Source organism: Syzygium oleosum, unplaced genomic scaffold (assembly GCF_021117445.2).
Source record: "Syzygium oleosum isolate NSW1041296 unplaced genomic scaffold, Sole_v2.1 Sole_v2.10, whole genome shotgun sequence".
NCBI lineage: Eukaryota > Viridiplantae > Streptophyta > Magnoliopsida > Myrtales > Myrtaceae > Syzygium > Syzygium oleosum.
This window is the reverse complement of record NW_026607494.1, coordinates 9,116,829-9,136,375: the sequence shown is the minus strand read 5'-3', so window position 1 is coordinate 9,136,375 and position 19,547 is coordinate 9,116,829. Positions and strand designations below refer to the sequence as shown.

At 42.8% G+C, this 19,547-nt stretch overlaps 5 protein-coding genes across 17 annotated transcripts; 3 read left to right on the top strand and 2 right to left on the bottom strand.

Moving 5' to 3' along the window:
• Positions 1 to 217: 217 nt before the first annotated feature.
• On the top strand, positions 218 to 973 carry LOC115685564 (B3 domain-containing protein At3g25182-like). Its single transcript, XM_030610638.1, has one exon. It carries the CDS (start codon positions 218 to 220, stop codon positions 971 to 973), a length of 756 nt encoding a protein of 251 aa, XP_030466498.1.
• A 1,697-nt stretch (positions 974 to 2,670) lies between these two features.
• Positions 2,671 to 3,923, top strand: LOC115685572 (uncharacterized). Its single transcript, XM_030610644.2, has 4 exons — positions 2,671 to 2,813; positions 2,914 to 2,958; positions 3,156 to 3,590; positions 3,695 to 3,923. The coding sequence occupies exons 1-3, from the start codon at positions 2,709 to 2,711 to the stop codon at positions 3,585 to 3,587; spliced, it is 582 nt and encodes a 193-aa protein (XP_030466504.1). The 5' UTR covers positions 2,671 to 2,708; the 3' UTR covers positions 3,588 to 3,590; positions 3,695 to 3,923.
• LOC115685571 (bifunctional riboflavin kinase/FMN phosphatase-like) lies at positions 3,832 to 8,043 on the bottom strand. The gene is made up of 10 exons (XM_030610643.2): positions 7,802 to 8,043; positions 7,482 to 7,665; positions 7,102 to 7,232; positions 6,345 to 6,414; positions 5,959 to 6,024; positions 5,398 to 5,549; positions 5,233 to 5,310; positions 4,819 to 4,949; positions 4,617 to 4,709; positions 3,832 to 4,199 (listed from the first exon to the last, which is right to left on the bottom strand). The coding sequence occupies exons 1-10, from the start codon at positions 7,947 to 7,949 to the stop codon at positions 4,092 to 4,094; spliced, it is 1,161 nt and encodes a 386-aa protein (XP_030466503.1). The 5' UTR covers positions 7,950 to 8,043; the 3' UTR covers positions 3,832 to 4,091.
• Positions 8,044 to 10,688: 2,645 nt separating this feature from the next.
• On the bottom strand, positions 10,689 to 11,200 carry LOC115685505 (heavy metal-associated isoprenylated plant protein 28). Its single transcript, XM_030610582.1, has 2 exons — positions 11,131 to 11,200; positions 10,689 to 11,044 (listed from the first exon to the last, which is right to left on the bottom strand). The coding sequence occupies exons 1-2, from the start codon at positions 11,195 to 11,197 to the stop codon at positions 10,689 to 10,691; spliced, it is 423 nt and encodes a 140-aa protein (XP_030466442.1). The 5' UTR covers positions 11,198 to 11,200.
• A 2,304-nt stretch (positions 11,201 to 13,504) lies between these two features.
• Positions 13,505 to 18,686, top strand: LOC115685594 (protein CONSERVED ONLY IN THE GREEN LINEAGE 160, chloroplastic-like). 13 transcript variants are annotated; one of them, XM_056315554.1, is made up of 11 exons: positions 13,515 to 13,953; positions 14,747 to 14,802; positions 14,895 to 14,979; positions 15,080 to 15,175; positions 15,253 to 15,333; positions 15,421 to 15,512; positions 16,285 to 16,377; positions 16,492 to 16,560; positions 17,534 to 17,731; positions 18,010 to 18,258; positions 18,337 to 18,686. In XM_056315554.1, the coding sequence occupies exons 1-9, from the start codon at positions 13,669 to 13,671 to the stop codon at positions 17,655 to 17,657; spliced, it is 981 nt and encodes a 326-aa protein (XP_056171529.1). In that variant the 5' UTR covers positions 13,515 to 13,668; the 3' UTR covers positions 17,658 to 17,731; positions 18,010 to 18,258; positions 18,337 to 18,686. The 13 variants fall into 13 exon arrangements, with proteins under 13 accessions (XP_056171540.1, XP_056171538.1, XP_056171539.1 ...); XM_056315555.1 differs by lacking the exon at positions 18,010 to 18,258 and having other exon boundaries at positions 13,512 to 13,953; positions 16,495 to 16,560; XM_056315559.1 differs by lacking the exon at positions 18,010 to 18,258 and having other exon boundaries at positions 13,513 to 13,947; positions 14,753 to 14,802.
• The last annotated feature ends 861 nt before the right edge of the window (positions 18,687 to 19,547 follow it).

The following is a 19,547-nucleotide window of genomic DNA, read 5'->3' as shown; positions in this document are numbered from 1 at the left end:
ACCCCCCCCAAAAAAAAAATCGCGAGTATTTCAAATCTCTAAATTCCTAACGAATTGCCACGTGGATTTGTTTTGCTTCTTATTAATGGTTCGGTGCTTTTGACTTGAACCACCGTTGCACGGATCAGTTACTACCGTTGGAAAGAGGGGAAATGCCAACTTTCACGAACCATTCTCAATCTTTCTCGACTCTCAGAACCCCTCCCCTTCAAGAAAGATGTCGAGCGGCATCGGAAGCAACACCCCGCGAAGCTCGGATGATGAACTCGAAGAAGGCGAGATACGAGACACTCCCTCTCCCGGCGATGATCGCCGAGTGCCCGACGAACCCGGAAAAGGAGAAACGGCGCACGGCGATGCTTCCTCTCCCGATGATCGTGAAGGTTGCTCTGGACAAGTCGAGACTGGCGGCAGCAAACCGAACACAATGAGTTTCGATATACTAACGATTGCCGCGACTGCTTCGCGGGAAGAAGCGCGCCGCTCTCAAGAATCGTCCGCGGCGGCTTCGTCTTCGTCCGAAAACCCTAGTGCTCTTCGTGAGAGAGTCCGGAGATCTTTCTTCCCGGGTGTCGCCACCGGCGACATGATTGGGGGGTGCGAAATGGTTCTCCTCATCGAGAAGCCGCTCGACATTGTGGACGTGAGCCCACCCGCGCGCCGGCTCACGCTGCCCAAGGCGCAACTCCTGGCCAAGTTTCTCAGGAAGGCCGAGAAGGAAGCGCTCAAGACGCGGGACGAGAACGGGGCGCCAACGGAGATGAAGGTCTTGCTGCTGGGGCCGTCGGGCGAGACTTGCCACTTGGGCCTGATAAGGTTGGATCTGAAGAGCAAGGGCGAGACGGTGTACCACTTGGTAGGGCAAGGATGGGTCGACATCGTGGCGAGGAACGGATTGATAAAGGATCAAGTCATCCGGCTGTACTCGTGTCGGATCGCGTCGAGTCTTTGTTTCGCACTCGTGCTCCCTTGACGGGCGGTCCGGAGGAAGTGGCAACGTTTGGCTAATGCAAAAACCAGGAGGTCGAACTCATGGAAAAGATTGCTCGAGTAACTAGCATTTCTGGGTTTGCTGCATAAAAACCTTCATCTTGTTTCCTGATCTTTTCTTCTTGTCGCTCCATGCGACGGGTGCAATTTGTTCATCAAATTCTAAACCCATTTGGTGGTTTTTGGCACGTCATATGGTGTCGGTGTCGACGACGTGCTTCGATTGAGCCGATTACTCGTTCCGACTGGTACAAGCATTTTTTTTTTTTCTGCATGAAGAGTTGGAGACTGAGATTTATCTTTCGTTAATGCTTTCCATAGCCTCTTCTCTTCTATACTGTTGCGATTGGTAATCACGGTCATGATGAAAAATGTTTTCAGTTAATTGCTTCAGTGATGTTCAATCTACAGATTGGTCTATACGTTGCTCTTGTTCTCTCAAGTTCTTCGATGAAATAGTTTCGTCTAAGTACGTACGAAGAGGATGACACAGCATACTGTGCACAAACAAATCGACACATAGATGTCGTTAGTTGTGCCAGTTATTTGAACTTTGGATATAGAATGTTGCATATATACAACAGCAAACTGATTTTCATTGTTGAAAAAACCGGATAGTTTTCTTCATATAAGTAGTGTGCTAGACGAATATTGCGGAGTTCAAACTTTTGACGCCGCAATATCTTTCGATTTGCTTGGTGAGAATAGCAGGAACATACGGTGTGAATTATAAATGGTCTAAGGCTTCGAAAACGAAAGCTCGCTTCTACCTTGAGTTTGCCAAAGATGTCGATAAGGAAATCGCGACTCGATAGGCATATGTCGAATGAAAACGTACAGCTCCTAACACAAAACACGCCACTATTACCAAGCCCTCAAAATATTCTTTGGGTGGCTAATGTGCCTCTCTCTCTATATATACCCAAGTTAACAACATTTATGCATATATGCTCATGAATTGAGAACCTCCAGCAAAGCACATTGGTTGCGACGACGGACCTTTTTCTTGGCAAAGCTTTAATATCGTTATAGTGAGCAGAGAAACCATTACGCTCGCAGGTACCCAAAGAGAGCACAAAACGTGCATACTCGGAGAGAGATGACATTGCATTTACATTACATGGGGCCAAGACGGCGAAGCGCGTTACTTCTCTCCGGCCGATTTGGTCCGGCTCTTGTCTAAATGACTAGGCAGTCCCAACTCGGCCGCCGTCCAACCACCGAGCCAGGATCCAAGTTGGCTCCTCGCGGTCGCCCCGCGCTCGAGGGGGTAGGTTGAGCCTCGCGGCGTCGTGAAACTACCGCGCCGAGGGGCAAGGAGGCTCTCCCGGCACGTACCGAGTAGTACCACAGCCCCCCTCCCACAAATCCCGACGACGGTCCAAGACCTTCCCATCCCACTCTCTCTGTTCTCTTTCTCTCCTCATATAATGTCCATTCGCCGAAATTAAACTCGACCATGACTATAAAGGACTAGCTGTAGGACTTGCCGAAACGAGATGCCGATCAAAATTCAGCCGGCGACGTAGCCGCCGCCGGACGACGGTCGCGGGGGGTGGCATGCGCACGCGGAGCATCTCGGCCTTCGAGCGCAGTAATGGGGTCCCACCTCGCTCGCGCGCGCGCGCATCCCATCCCATCCCCCCTCCCCAGTATAAATACCCCCGTCTCGTGCCAAAACGAGAAGAAGAAGGGAGGGGGAAAAGAATCGGGGAAGGATGCAGGGGAAGACGGCGAAGGCGAACCAGCTGTCGCTGGAGGAGTACCTGGACTTCCTCCACTCCCGGAACCGCACCCGCCTCACCGTCAGCTCCCTCAATCAGGTACTCTCCCTCCCTCTCCCTCTCTCTCCGATCGCTTCCGCAGCTGCCGAGCCTCGATTCCGATGACGATCCCGCACCGCCTTTTCCGTCTCCTTCGCAGATCATCCAGATGCACGGGTTCAGGAAGCTCCACAGCCACCCCAAGGTGAACTCCCCCCCCGCCTCCGGATCCCTTTGCATGCTAGTTCTTAGCATCCGCTTCGTTCGCGATTAGGATGATCGAGCTCTGCGTTCGCGCGTTCGCTTCACGCCACGGTTCCGGTTCGATTGAGAGCTTCGATCGGGCGATGAGCGATCGAGCTGTTTTGCGATCTGAAAGGCCTTTGGTTGCGATCGTCGCAGAGAGTGCTGCTGGATGCCGTGGAAGCCATCGAGCTCGTGGATCCCTCGCGATCCACGCTGCACGAGAGCATCTCGTCGCCGCGCCGCGGCGGCGGCGGCGCGCGGCTCTCCCTCGCGGACGTGATCACCGACGTCGACGAGCTCGGGTGGCACGAGTGCGTCGTCGCCTCCGTCGAGATCGTCGGCGAAGAGGACCTGCTGTCGGCGAGCGATGGCTCCAAGCGCCGGGGGAGACCGAAGAAGACAGGCGGTGGAGCGTTCGGTTGCAAGAGGACGGCTTCGTCGGGCTCGGAGACGGGCGGCGGCGCGGGAGAAGATGCTCCGAAGAGGAAGGCGTCGAAAGGGGCGAATGCCGGTGGTTCCGCTGGCAGTGTGGGCGGCAATGGCAACTGCTCCTGGTCGAATCAGCTGGAGATCGGAATCCGTCGGTGACAGGTGATTCTCTCGCTTTTGGCTACGTTTTCGGCTGTGGTTCCTTCATTGCCGTGACGATCAAAAAGCGCATTTCGGAGCAAATTTTTCGGTGTTTTTTTTGGCAGTTCTGCAAGGACTGGGGAACGAAAACTAGCGACCAGAGCTGCTTGACCTCTCTCCGCCATGGTAAAGTTCGACGAGATTCAAATGCTCATCAATCTCGTCTCAACGAACAAGATAACGCTTTTTTTTTTCCACTTCATAGCGAAGAAGATTAATCTCGCTTTGCAATTGCAATAATCATAGACTGTAATCGTTGATGCTACGTTGATGTCGAATCGAAATACATTACACGATCACAAAATCGCCCCGAAGAATCAGGTATGTCTCGAAACAATTGAGTTAACAAGACTGCAACATAAGGCGGCTCCGGACCTCCGGTCGTCGTCGTCTCCGCTGGATGAGTTCGACGTACTCCTATTAAGGGGGCAAGGAAAAACTTTATATTTTCGAATCAGCGACCTAAACGAAAGACGGGTTGCTGCGGTGAGCGAACTCCGGCAGCTCTAAAGAAGAACTGGCGATGGACTTGTCTTGTTCGTCTATAATTTTGTCCATCGACACGACGTCCTGCATGCATGAATAGTCATTCATGAGAAGCGAAAGCTGCAAGATTTTCAAAGAATTCCCTAATGCACTAAACAAAAATTGAGCACCATTGTACTTCCATTACGGCTTAGACGATGCGTGATCGGTACAGATACATACATATGCATTAGCACACAGATGGATCAACCAGACCTCCACATCGGTACAGATACATACATATGCATTAGCACACAGATGGATCAACCAGACCTCCACAAAGAAACTTGTCTTCGCGCTCATTTCTCAGACAAAAGCATCAGACAGAACCATTCTCCCATACTCAAAAGTCGCAGATTTTCGAGAAGAATTCAGCAAAGCATACTCGCGCGTATACTTATTTCGAGTAATCTCGTACTATTCGACCGTAAACATGCTACTGCGGTGTCATGAAAAAGTTACCTTGGACCTAAAACCGCGTATGAAGCCGACAAGGGAAAGCTGCACGTGCTGATCAGACACACGATCGATGCTTCCATCGATCGAACACAGGTGCTGCAAAAGACAGAGAAGGTGAAATGGTATTACGGTTATATTCAAGTTGGTGACAGATTCTGAGAAGTAACTAAAAACGTGTCAGATCAAGAGCGCATCGATCACCCACAAGTTTTCTCAAGGCACTTGGAGAATCAAATATGATGCCGACCACGGCCTTAAAGATTGTACGGATGCCGACTTGGGCCCAACCAAAGTAAACTCCGGCAGCTTGAGCTGGAAGAGCAGGCATCCCCTCCTCTGGTTGATGGACATAAATTTAGAGCAACAGAAAGACAGCGTTAGACTTTCCAAAAGTGGTGATAGGTTTAGTCACAACACCAGGTTCTCTAAGTTTCGTTCAACATGAACCGGACAACAAAAGCATAAGGCATCGGATTAGACTGTCCACTAATAGATGGGCGACTTGCCAGAATCGGACAGCAACCTGATTACACTAGGAACTTGAAATATAAACCTCGTGGGGCTAATTCAATTTCGTCAACTCCAAAGATGAACAGAAGAAAATTAAGTTTTCACAAACCTTCGATTTCATAAAACGAACCATTCACGTGTTGACAGCTCAAGACCATTGCTTCGATTGGCAATGCATTGTTAACCCCTGCAACAACAAGAATGAGTTGATTCGCTGATTCCATGACTAACGATAATTGATGGAAAAATAAACATGACGTGGTTAAGTATCTACAGTCATCAAATGGAGGGAGACCCCACAGCTCAGGCTGAAATTCTAGAAGTGAATGAAGCACGCTATCGGCCATGGAAGAACAATCAGCTTCGGTATGCGAAGGAACTGCCACTACCTTCATTTTGGCGGCTTTGGCTGCTTGGACACCAACCCTGTCACAAACATTCAGTTCCAAAATATTGTCTCACAGCTTGGTAGTGCTATGAGAAAGTAGTAGCAACAAAAGGGGAACAAAGTTGCAACAAAAGGCTGTTTGTGCAAGCTTTCACATTTTCATAAGCATGAGTTTGAAGTTTTAATATTGATACTACGTAAACAAGAAAAATTCTTCTGAGGCATCAAGTTATCACCAATAGTTACTCGAAACCCAGTCCATCCTTGATAGTTCTGCTAATCTGTTATAGTAGTGGGCTCCATCTATCAATGCAGGACGGTACTGAATATGTACTTTGCTTCTAGTGCTCCAACAACAAGGTTCTCCAAAATGAAAATCCGATATTATTTAACCCATATAACCCCCCTTCCACGAGAACAAGAACACTCTTTAAGAAAGTAACTTACAAGGAGTCCTCAATCACAAGGCAACGAGTTGCATCGATCTCCATTCTTCTTGCAGCTTCTATGAATCTGCAAGCAGCGTGAAGCCTGTTAGTTTGCTCTGTTTTCCAATAAAATCTGAGGAAGAAATGTATGTAAGGTGATACTGTGATGTCCAAACAATTTAGTTTACATCGTCAAGTCTTGTTTGGGAAAATCATCTTTTAGACAATGATCTTAGTCCCATGTGGTTCAGCATTTTGCAATGCTTCTTTTATGCAATCATAGGGTAATAAGAACTGGATGTCCAAGTTTCAGTGAGATGTTCCAGGAAGCAATTCTTCTTCTTTGGTTTTATTAAGTTTAGCGACTTTTATTTGCACTGAAATTGGATAAGTTAGAAATCTTACATATCTGGAGCTGGCTTCCCTGACTGAACGTCATCGCTTCCAACAATAACGGAGAAGCATTCTTTCCAACCTATAAAGTCAAAGACAAATATATGGCTTAGGTAGAAGGATGACATGGACCAGTGGGGTCAACATGGATTTTGTCTAAGGTAATGCGACTGACAAAAGACAGGAAACCCAATGGGAATACCTGATCAATGATAAGATTGACATTCACTGTCCATTAACATAGCATTTACACAGAGCTTCTATACAGAAGAGACTTATGAGCCACCTGCTAGCTCTCATGTTTCCATTATTCTATTCATGTATGCTTCAAGCAAGCAAGCATTTTTGACTCACAAAACCATTACGCCAATTGTAATGGCAGTGCCTCAGTCCAACTCAAATGACATGCCCTCTGGTATTCCAGTATGACTCGCAACTTTCTTTCAGCTAAAGCAGTCAGAACCAACAATACCACCAATAATCCACGTTGATTATGAATTAAAGAAAAATCCCGACTAAAATCTATTCACACTGGCAATAGAGTCGGTTGAGTCAGTCAACATTCCACATATAATGCCTATTGCCCTGATTTTTTCTAAAGAAGAGATCATAAATTTGCAAAACAACAAAACTCAGCACAGCTTTTCATTATTGGACACTCAGGATTCAACATGCATTATTACAGCTGAAATATAAAGATGAAAGAACTAGATGCTTCCTTTGATATCAAAATACATATAACTCAAATAGAGGGTTTGAGAAGACAAACCTTGTTGATGAGATATTTTTGCATCGATGTATTCTCTCAAGGAATTTGAAGCAAGGGCAAGCGGCACTCTGCAATTTTGGAGATGCTTGATAAGTCGAATAGCACCAGGAAGCGCTCTGGCCTTCGCCCACCTTAATTTACCACAAAAAAGATCAATGTGGGATTCGACTCTAGCTGACCCTTGACACACAAGAAATCACAGCCTAGACTTATTATACTATACCAAAACCAGTCGTATAGGAAGAAGTAGCATGAGACAGGCCTCACACGTATTCACACATTTCATCTACTGCGATTGATGTTGCCTCGCCATATTATGTGACTATGTACAAGCACCAGAGAGAGAGAGAGAGAGAGAGAGAGAGAGAGAGAGAGATTACCCCTGACGATACATGGGCACGATTTCTTCCACATACTGATCAGGAGTCAGTGGAAGATCATAGTCGGTAACCATGGCAATGGCCGACTCCTTCAAGGTCTTGCCCAATCTCTTCTGATCCCCCTCCTCCAACACCTTGCCATACTTGCCCAAGAATTCCTTCAACACCCCCTTCCCACCCACCTCTGCTCATAACCCAAAAATCACACACCCAAGATCATTGGAAAAGAGGGAAGAAAAGAAAAAAGAAAAACAACCCAGAAATCAAACGAGCCCATTGAGTCTACAGGAAAAGGAAAGGACGAGTCTTTCTCGGCGAACCTGTGTCCAAAAGGGTGCCGTCCAAATCGAGGACGACGGCGAGAACGGGCGGGTCTGGCCTTGCATTGCACGAATTGCACGAAGGGCAGGTCATGGCTCTGAGCACGCGGCCTGTGAGCTCGTGTCTGGTCTTGAAACGGGCTGGCATTTATAAGCTTTGATCAGAACCCCGAGTGAATCGCGCACGGCTATTGAGATGAGAAGAGGGTGCGTGCGGGGTGCGCCCTCCTCTTTCCTTTTTAGCTGCCAGGGAATCAAATTGGACAAAAGACAAAAACAGAGAGAGAGAGAGAGAGAGACAGAGAGATGGTTTAGCTTTACGTCGCCACTTCATCTTCGTTTGTTTCTGTTTTGCTTATTTCTCCCTCCGAGGAAGTGAGGGTCTTGGGTCCTCCGGAGACGGCAATTTGGCGCATATTAGGAATTGAGCCACTTTGTTTAATTCGAGTCAAATCAGTACGGTTCAGAATTTAGACTTGACTTGATTTAAAAATAAGAAAATTACATAAATAGTCCATAAATTTTGACTCGATATGCAATATGATCATTGAACTTTTAATTTATTCAATATAGTCCCTGAACTTTAGCTCAATTTGCAATATAATTCCTGACTTTTAATTTGTTCAATGTGATCCCTAAAAAGAAAATATCATACTCTTTTCAGACTTGGAAACCTCGATGAATATCATCCCTTATTTCCAGAACCAACTTGGAAATATTTTTCAAGATCAGTTCGATATTACTGATTATAGCGATCGAGTCAAGCTCGAGAAGAGTTAGACGAGCAACATGGCAAAGGTGCCTTTTCATTGTATGATCATACCATCTTTGATAAGAATTAGCCGAAATAAAAAGAAAGAGTAAAAATTTGCATGTTCGTAACATCAAACTCGAATTGAAATAACATGCTTCTTTTGAAAGATTTCGACTGCGTAAACATAATTAATGCCAAAAGGCTTAGTAAATAATTAAAGATTAACATCTTTTACGAACCTTTGAATTCGAGATTGCATTGAGTAAGAGCTCTACCGATTGACGCGTGGAAGAAGACTGCACCTTTTACCCATCCGATCTAGTCTTGGAAGTAGAATAGAAAGTGTAAACTTATTATTATTATTATTATTATTTTTTTTTTTTGTATATTGTGTCTAAGCTTTGGCTTTTTCTATACTAACTTGAGGAAAGCTTTTTTTGTTTTTGGAGTTATATTAGAGCTTTATCTCTTAAAGTCAACTCTCATTAGAATTTAAAAACTTTGTGTAGTGTTTATCCTAAAGCCAGAGTACACTCTTAGCTTGACTCTCTGTCCTATTTCGATTTGCTTTTCTAGCGAGATTGATGCTTTTAACAACTTCCTTAATTTAATTCTCTCTCTCTCTCTCTCTCTCTCTCTCTCTCTCCTTGTGTTCTTAAAATAGAATTTCAATGACCTTAGACAATTAGAAGAGGCATCTCGTTGATCCGTCCCTCACTTCCTCGATTTTGCATATCTGCCCACTTCTAGTTACAAAAGTTATGGCGTAGGTTTGGTGGGAAGATTGTCCAAAAAGTTCTAAACATATTGTACGACAGTCAAATCAATCCAAAACTTTTTTAATTGTGTCAATTTAGTCCTAAACCTTTTAACGATTTGCTAATATAGTCCTTCAAAAGGTCTAGGATTATATCTGTCAAAAGGTTTAGGACTAAATTGGCAAATCATCAAAAGGTTTAGGACTAAATTTGCACAATTGAAATGTTGAAGACTAAATTGTCTGCTTTTAGGATTTTTTGGACAAGTATCCCTAGGTTTGGTCGAACATGTGATGAGCCAAAGAAAAAACCCTGTTTTGCATTGAATTTAGGTTTTACATTAGATGCATGGAATAACGAGAGCGGCCTCGAGGGATGGACAATCCTGCAGCAGCAGAATCTACAGAGGAAACCACTGGTAGCAGAAGATACTGATGCCATTAAGGACAACCGAAAGAATACGTCCATATGGGCAGAGAACAATAGAGATCTTTGCTCAGGACAAATTCGCCTGCATGAGTTAGGAACATGTGCTGGCACGAAGTGTGGCTAAGATTCAGGTGATTGCATTCACCATGTAGCCCCGGAATCTGTCCGCTTGGATTATCCTCGGAACCAAATGTTGTCTGGTCACCATCATGCAAACCCTTGCAAGTAGAAGGGAGAGCACATATCCCCTTCCTACTTGAATCAACCAAAGTGAAATGGAGAATGGAATGTATCTTGCTGGAGCGAAACTTGTCCAACAGAACTCTCAGCATGCGAACGATTGATTCTCCGTCGGATCCGTCGTTGTTACGAGGCTAATGTATAGATCATGTTTGGCAGATGGAATGGAATTTGCTCCTTTTCTGCTACCAATCGATTGCGAATTTCCAATCTCACTCGTTAATCAAACTGACATTCTTTCTCATTGGAGGATAAATGCCGATTCGATGGGCAGATTTGGCATTGAGCTCTATTATTCTTGAGTTTCCACTTAGTTCTCCATACGATCAATGATAAGAATTGGAGCAACCAATTATGTGAATTCCATTATCATACAGTTTGGACTGGCCCGAGCAAGCCCGACACGGTTTGACCCTCTACGTGCCATGCCTGGCAGGCCCGACACCTCATATCAGCCCAGCATGGCACGAGCCATGTGCTAGGCCAGGCCCATTATTTCGCAAACATACATAATAGCAAGAGCTAGAAAAGTAATTAACATTTCCCAAGATGATACTTAACATCCTTACTAAACATATGCCAAATTGTACAAACAAATTTAGAAACCATTAAGTCCTATACTCCAATGTTGCTTCAAGCCCCGCTCAATATAAATAGGACCGGGATGTCACTTTATACGAACAATATGCATCTCTAACTTCCATGGTCACATTATATTACAAGCATGAGGATTCTCATCGCTGAATGTCGCGCCGGTCTGCTGACTGAAAACCGTGGAATGCCCTTGATGCTGATGGTAGTACCTCGGCTCACTGCTATTGTATCCGTGCTTATAATAGTTGTAATGAGATGAAGGCTGCGGAGCACGGTATGTGAGTGGACCGTTGATTTGGTGTTGACTGATAAGCGCACCGGAGGTATCGAACACTGGGTTGTACGGCAGTTCCCACAGCTCAGCCCTCCTTCCAGTCCTCCTCACGGTCCGAAGGACCTTCTTTTGCTCGGCCCACCCGGTGACCGTCACCTTTTGCAGGTTCATGTCTATTTCGACCGTGTCCACACCTGGAAATTTCATGCGAGTAAGAAGCAATCTAGTACTTCATCAGGACATGGAAGGCCAAGTTGATGTTGGGGCATCAAGTTTATACCTTTGAGTTTCTCAAGCTTACTCCTGACCTTGCTCTCGCAACCCGCACAGTCCATGTGCACTCGCATCTCTATAATCTAAGAACATTTCGCAAGCAGATAAGCTTACACTGATATAGAGCAACGACCTATGCAAAAGATGATGGGTTTACATGGAGATCTGATATGTTGGGTTTACATGCATTTGGGGCCTAAAGTAAATATACATAACTCGCTCTGGTGTCGGTGCTAAAGATGATGGATATGTTCACGATAGATCTTGAGACATTCGATGAAGGTACTCACCGTCGACATTCTTCTTCTGAAACTGGAGAGATATTCAAATGTGCTTCAGAAACTATGTGAGTTGCTGCAGATATTGATGAGAAAATGTTGAAGAGACAGATGAGATGAGTAATATGATGGGCTAGAGCACCCTGACTTTGCCGTTATAAATAGGTTCTCCTTTGCCTCTCTGTTAAGCCATGTCATATCATATTATCATTAGCCCACCGACCTTGTACAACTAAAACGAAAGCTTCAGCAACAATCTGGCCCTTTTGACAGGTAGGGATCGCACCAGTTCATACGTAAAGGGCGTTGACTTTTCTCATCAAACTTATAGATTAAGTTGTTAGAACTGATCAAAAGTTTCTGGTTATGTATCCAACAATCAGGCTCGCCATTCTTGCGCATCTTTCAAAACGTTCCTTGCTTTTCCAGTTCTCGCATGTGAATGACATTGCTGTTTTCCTACTTTCATGAAACAAGAAAATATTATGGTCAACGACAGACAATGTGAGGCGACATTATTTTGGATTCGATACATGGAGGCTTACTAATTCGAGCGTTGACCGATTAATAAAGTTCCCCGGACTGTACACTGTGGTTTGTAAGGGGCCAAACGTGTGTGCGCGCGCAAAACAATGTACGGTTTGTTTCGCAGAAGAAGAGTTTCAGAAGAGGTTTGGCACAGTTGATGAAAATAAGTCTGATAGTGAATAATTTGATGGACAACAATGTAAGAGTTTTTCTAATGTGAGCTAAATTAATTGAGATTGAGATTTACCGTTTTACAGGATTGGTCTAATAAGGTGAAATATAAATATTGTTAATTAATCTAATATGGGGTTGGCGGTTTGTGTGGGCCGAGGTAGAGTCTAGCTTGTGATGAGAGGGTATGTGGCTGAAAACTTAAGAAATATTACTCTAGTCTCTCCATTAACCCTAATACACAAATTACCTCATATAAGGAGTAGTTACTGAACGTAATATGTGAGGGTTAGTCTCATTAAACCAGTGATATAGAGGGTAAGCACTTGTGCTCAGGATCAAGAACGATGGATCCTAAATTAGGTATGCAAATCCCTTTTTCTCAATTACTGTGTTCTAGATTCTTGCAATGAAATTTTTAGGGTGCCGTTTTCGTGGCTTACAAACGACACTATATATTTGAGTGAAATCCTATGGTCATGGCCGAGGTCTGCTTTGATGCTTGCTTGGCAAGCCGTGTCCTTTCTTGTTGGGGTGTGATTCATACTTCACATCGATAGAAAAGCACTGGAGTCTCGCTACCTAGTGAGCAAGTGAGGGTCTGAGGGCCGTCTTGGCGAGGGTCGTGCGTGTAACGCTCCCAAGCCACTAAAGAGCTTTTATAGTTTGAACCATATATTTATTGATAGTTTGAGTTTGAATCTATGAATAGCTATTGTGCCACTTATATATATGTTTAATCTTACTTTTCAAAATATAATGACATTTTTGCTCTTTTAACATTTCGAGCAAGTCGAACCGAGTACGGTCGAGCTAAAAAGATTTAGCGTGTTTAATTTACATACTTAAAATTGAGTCAAGCAAAGTATGTCGAATTTTATATCGAATCGATTGAGCTCAGGTCAAGTGTCTAAACTTCGGGTTTATGAGTTGAGTCGAGCTCTAACTGGACACTGTATCGAGTGGAGTCTACTCGACTCCATTGCGCCCTTAAACTCCCCAAGCCCCAATCTTCCTTCTTGTGCCAAACATTTTCTTTCGATAAATTTCTTTCCTTTGTCTATAAATCGAGATAATTCTTGTTCTATATCTCTTTTTTTTTTTACTTAAAAATTGGCCTATCCAAGTAAAGCCACTTCAGAAAATTTAACCACGTCAGCTAATTGGTGGGCCTAACTAATTATCACGTAGGAGGCCACGTAAGCAGATTAGCCCATTTAACGGCCAAGTCAACTCGAAATTGTATGAAAGATTTCTTTTTTTGGGTCGAAAAAATTGAAGAAAATATTACACATAGATATTTTGCTCTGGCAAGGCCATGAATGTTTCATACGAAAATTTTGGAAATTAATTAAAAAAAAATCGGGAAAAAAAAGGGGCGGTTCAATTCTTGTGTTTTGTTTTTTGCCTATGGAGAAAGCAGAGCGAAGATATTTGTCTTAGATTTGATGATGAGCTTTGAGAGATTGAGTTGAACCCCACGTGCACACCTGTTTTGCTGTTCATCTTCTCCTTCTTCTTCTTCTTCTTCTTCTTCATCCCCCTGATGCCACCCCATCTCACCAACCATGTCGATCGTTAGTTGCTTCTCCGTGACATCCACGGCCTCTCCCATCCCTAGTGACCAGTCCGTGCCGCCCAACAAGAACCCGCTCAAGCCGGTGGTGGGTTCGGTGTCCTATGGCGGAGCATCCACCGGCACAGGTTCGCGGCTCCGCAAGTACTGGGGCGGCGAGGGAGAAGACCCTTTGACCTCCGACGACTTCATTTGGAACAAGGACTTCGTGGGTCGCTTCAGACGAATGATTCAGGACCCTCGTCCTGCTTCTCTTGAATCATCATCCCCAGTTACGGTTCGGAATATACTTTTTGTTTGGTTTAGTTCCTCGCTTCTGTCGTAATGTAGGCATATTGGTTGTGGACCTCGCAATTGTGTGCTGTGATGATCAACTTCTGGTAATTTCTTAGGAGGATTAAATGAATTCGTATAATTCATCAATTCCATGTCCTAGTGAAAGCTGGACTCTGTTGGGGAACCTTGTGTCTGTTCGAAGACGTTTTGGTTTGTCATTCAGCCGTCACTACCGTGGAACTTTTCTTGATTGTATGTTAGGTGGCATCATATGATTTTATTTGATTTCTTTAGAGAAAATGCTGCAGACCAGGTGGAGTCATAACTCACTCTTTCCCATATTGAACCGTCACGTTTCAGTGGAAGCCAATGTCGATTCCTACAAGACTGTTGTTATGTCACTTTGTTTTGCATGTTAACCAAGTCACTTTTCTGTGGGGGGTTGATTGCAACACTCGTTTAGAGTAACACCAGATTTTGTTGCTGATTAGACTGGACAAGTATTCTCTGGAACTTACTCAAGTATTGAACATGTTGGGACTAGTGTAATTTTGTCATGATTTCTGATTCCTGTGCTAGCAAATATCTGTGTTATGTGGGCATTTGTTTTTATAGAGAACAAATTATCTGTGGATTGGATTGCCTTGACCAGATAAGTTGTCATGCGTCAGCATGATGAGTACATGACGCAATCTACATGTTGTTTTCATCTGTTTAGATACATTTGTACATGATGTTCTTGCATTTTCCTTCTTGTTTTCTGACATTAGAACAAGTTTTTTTTGCATGTGCAGGAACAGGAAGAGTCTGCTGGATTCTTAAGTTTAAACAGAGTCATGAGCCTTGACAGGTTGGCTTTCGCTCAGCCTCTAGTTTCAACTAAAGACCTCCATTATTGATCTATATTTTCCTAAAATATAACTGGCTTTGAACATTCCCCAGTCTAGAAGTTGACTTGAGCAAAGACCTCGGTCCTATATCAAAGATTGAGTTGGATCAGCTGATTAGGCCACCTTCAGAAGTAAATGTACCAATGACTACGTTTCCTGATTGATTTCTTTTTTTGGCTTTCACAGTAATCTGAATCTTGTTCTATTGACACCTATTTGGCTGGAAATGAATGTCAGAGGAGTGGCAGTGCTTCGCCAAAATGGAGATTAGCACCAACACGCCGTGAACAAGAGAAGTGGGATAGAGCAAGCAAGGCCGCAACTGGCGGCACTGTAAGTCATTCTGCACTGCTATGCTTAGGGAGTTTATATCGCTGTCTGGCGGCATTTAATTCTGCTTTTGCTTGTAGGAGGAGATGTTTCGGGAATTAAGGCGTCCTCGAGGTGACCCAAAGGTATTGGCTTCTCAATCCAGGGAGGAGTATATGAAGGTATGCTGCCATTTGATACGGTCTCATTGAATTGTAGCCTTTTTATATGCTCAAAGTGAATATCCATTTTCTGGAATAACTGCGCAGTTGAAGAGGAAGTTGCAAATCCTCACCCTAAGTATTGGTGGCATTGGTCTCGTCTCAGCTTATGTCTCTTACACCCCGGAAACTGCAGCTAGGTGACGGATCTTACATGACTTCTAGTTTCAGAATAATGAAACATCCCTATCATGGTCTACTTTGTTGCGTTTCGTTGATATTGCTGTGTTTGAGGAAGTGCAATTGTATTGAGATTTTAGGCCCTTATATATCGCAAACATGTTATATCCTCTCACTCTTCCATTGGTCAAACATGTGGTGATATCCAAACAATAGAGCATTCTCTAATGAACCTCAAGGGCTGAAAGACAATGACTAACGTTTTCAGGAATGTGTTCTCTGGACCTTCCTACCATTATTGCGGTAGACTAATCCACAGGCCTTGATATCTTCCTGTGGAATTACTGTTTGCAAAACAACTTAAACGATTTCTCTTCTTGGGTCAAAGAATATTTGAGCAGTTTTCAGGGAAGCACTCACAAAAAGATGAAGATTTTGTTTCGCTACTGCAAGCTTTTTTCTGGATTTTGAAGATCCTTTATTTAAGCTGTCAAGAGCTATTTCCTTTTGCACATGAATAATGTTATCAGTACTGCATTTATTTTATATCGAGAAATGAACTCCATTTGCACTCCAATTTTCTTATTTTCCTCTGGTAGCACAGAGGTGCATCACTCACATTTCTTTCTATTTAATAAAATCAGCTCTAAGTTTTGTGTGAATCATAGCTATTCAAGCTATTCTTAGGAGGTTGCTTGCCTCTCCTAACTGTAATAGAGCATCTGTAGACTGATTATTTGTTGTTCTGGAAGTCCTGGAGCGATCATCACACATCACTGTTTGATGTATCAGTTTTGGCGTCGGGTTGCTTGGTTCCTTGATTTACGTACGTATGCTTGGCAAGAGTATTGATTCCATGGCGGATGGGGCTAAGGGGCTAATCAAGTATGCTTCTGTCTTTCCTGTGCTCAGAATATAATTTCTTTTATGAAGAACTAGTTTGTTTCTCTGGGTGGATGTGAATATGGTAAACACAAGCTGATTTACATTCATTTGCAGGGGATCAATTGGGCAGCCGAGGCTGTTGGTGCCTGTAGCTCTTGTCATGATCTTTAATCGGTGGAATGAGTGAGTACTGTACGCTTGCTGATTCTACGTCTCCTCTTTTTCCTGAAACTTTTGGTATGCAGTGTTCAATGTCCTACTGAAAAGCTGTTCTTTCACTTTAAATGTTGGTTGTGCTGTTTGTTTGAGGGTATCAGCAGCATGTTAATCATTGATGCAGCTACTATCCTCGGATGGTGAGCTTCATTCACAGGAGCATGTGGACTCTCTTATCTCTACTTTTGCATTTTTCCAGAACCCTAAAACCACAAATGCACAATAAATTAAGTGATCTGGTACTGGATCCCTTAATTGGGTAATATCCAAAAGTGTTATTTGCATGTGCATATGTTGCTTATGATTGTTGAATGCATTGTTTACATCGGTAATCCATCACAGATGGTTTACTTGGTGTTGAGTTTTATGAATACTTGGTGTGTAAGTTTTTGCAGATTAATTAATGGAAAATTTTGTTATATGATGTTTTCCTTAGGTACTCATACTTCACCTTGAAATCTTGAGATCTAAACTATTCATTAAGACTTTCAGGAAAAGGACTTGTTTGGGAGCTGAAAGTTTAAATCTACTTGATTGAATTTTAACGACGTCAGTCGTCTTAAATTTTCTCGTGAGATGCTGGTTCTTTTCTTCTGACACAAGTTCTTGTAGTGATCAAAGACATTGTGATCTATTTTTCAGTTGAATGGACAAAAAGAGAAATGAAAGGAAGGAAAAATGTGGAGGGACATTGGTTGGGATGACATTTATTTTCGATACAGAATAGAACCATCGGACTTTCAGATTTTGTGCTGGGCCATCTATTACTCTGCATTTGACCTCTCGAACATATGAAGAGACAATAACACTCTCTGACTTCTTTACCACCCCTTTCTTACCCCCCTGAACTCTTTGTTTCTTTCTTGTCTTTCCCTGAAGCATACATGTTGTCCACTTTACTTCTCTGATGCATACTTGCAAATCTCCTGCTTGGTTGCAGGATCCTTGTTCCAGAGTTTGGGTATATGCACTTAGAATTGATACCGATGTTAGTTGGATTTTTCACTTATAAGATTGCCACCTTCATTCAAGCTATAGAGGTCGCGATTTCACCCGCCAGATAGAAGACCCAACATTAAGAAGAAATTTCTCGCGTAAGCCGGATTTATCTATTTCTTTTGGGTGCCTCTGGCCGTAGGTATGTTACTTGATATAGCCATGTACTTGAGTTTACTTGAACACTCTCTGATTTGCAACTTTTCTGGGTTTATCTTGAACTTCTGAACTGTCTGTTATAAGCACTTTTTGATTGTATGAATAAATTGCGCTGGCATGTCCTTGCATTCTGTTCCTTCCTCGATTAAGTTCCCAGGGTTTCATCTTTGAAAGTGACATTTTCCCCCACAAAATAATTTATCAGAGTGGACTGTCAAAGTGCCTCAATAATGTCAACTCTTACTGTCTCTCTCGTGACAGGCTCTCCCACCCACAATGCAGAAATTTGCAGGTTTTTCACAGAGAAATTTGGCCCATGAGCACAAGGACTAATTTCTTGTAATTGCACAATGTGTCATATTAACCGCAATCAGTTGCCGATCAAAGAGGAATATGAATGTGAGACTCGAGTATAATTATCGTCGCAAATGTGAATGTTTGGATATGGTTATGGATCCAACAGGCATGCTCTTGTGCGTAGTTTCTCGAAAATATTCGTGTTTTGAACTTGTAAGTGGTAACCTTCCGTGCATTAGTCTATCTAATCGAGAATATGTATATGCTCATCCTTTGGTCTCCTTTTTGCAGGTTGATAGCGATGAGCTTTTCTTTTGCGACGGATTCGGCGGTAGTAATCCTTATACACTTCGGAGTTTGGAGGCTTGTTTTGTGAAATACGTAATAGTGTTGTTTTCTGGTGGAATCCCTTGGAAAAGCCATTATAACCTCTAGGATCACTTGTTTGTAGTTGTACTAGAATGCTGTTTTCTCTTGGTTTGCCTTAATAATAAGGTAATGACTGGCCCAAACAAAATGTAAGCTCTTTCATTTGTAAAGTCCAAAGTCCAAAGTCCAAAGTCGTGGTTTGACTCTCAATGTAACATTCGTTACAATATGCAGTGATTTTAGGGGAAAATTATCAAAAAAATCTAAACCTATCGCACGGATGTCGGTTTAGTCGTAAAATTTTCAATTTGGCCAATTTAATCCTAAACCTTTTGACAATTTTAGTAATGTAGTCCTTTTTGCCAAGTTTGGGGATGTGGACGTAGACAAATTTTGCATTTTTTTAAAAATTGAATTGTTTATATTTATATTTTCTTTTCTTTTTATTCTTTTTTTTTTTTGCCATTATGGGCCAGTGAGGGCTTCGCGCGCCTTGACCAGTGGCCATCAAGGGTTGACGGCCCTTGCCTATGGCCAATGAGGGTCAGCCGATGACCCTTGCTGGACTTCAGTAGAAAAAAAACTGGAAAAGAAAGAAAAGAAAAAAAATTTAAAAAGTTTATAAAAAATTTTGAAAAAATTACAAAAATTATCAATGTCAACTCCCGATCATACTAAGTAGGACGATCAATGCCCCCGTAAACGATTTCTTTGGAAAGTCGTCAAAAGCTTTATGAGTAAATTGATCAAATTAAAAAGTTTGTAATTAAATAAGCATTCATACAACAAGTTTAGTAATTTTTTTGTCTTATCTCATGATTTAAGGATCAAATACCATAATTATTAGAAGATAAAATATAAAATGGCTTGTGAGGATTGATGCTACCACTCCATTAATACTCAATAGAAGCAACTGGCTTTTCACTGTTTAGAGCGATTCATATTTTTAATCTTACATTTTATTTTAATCTTGCGAGTCTTGCAATTTTCCGTTTGAGTTTATTGAATGCGAAATATCTTAAACTTTTCAAAATACGCTAATAGTGACATAAAAAATAATAAATACTTTCTCCATAATTTCTTATAAAAAATTTCAAATTTTCTCCAATTTCCTTATTCTTAGAGAGAATAAT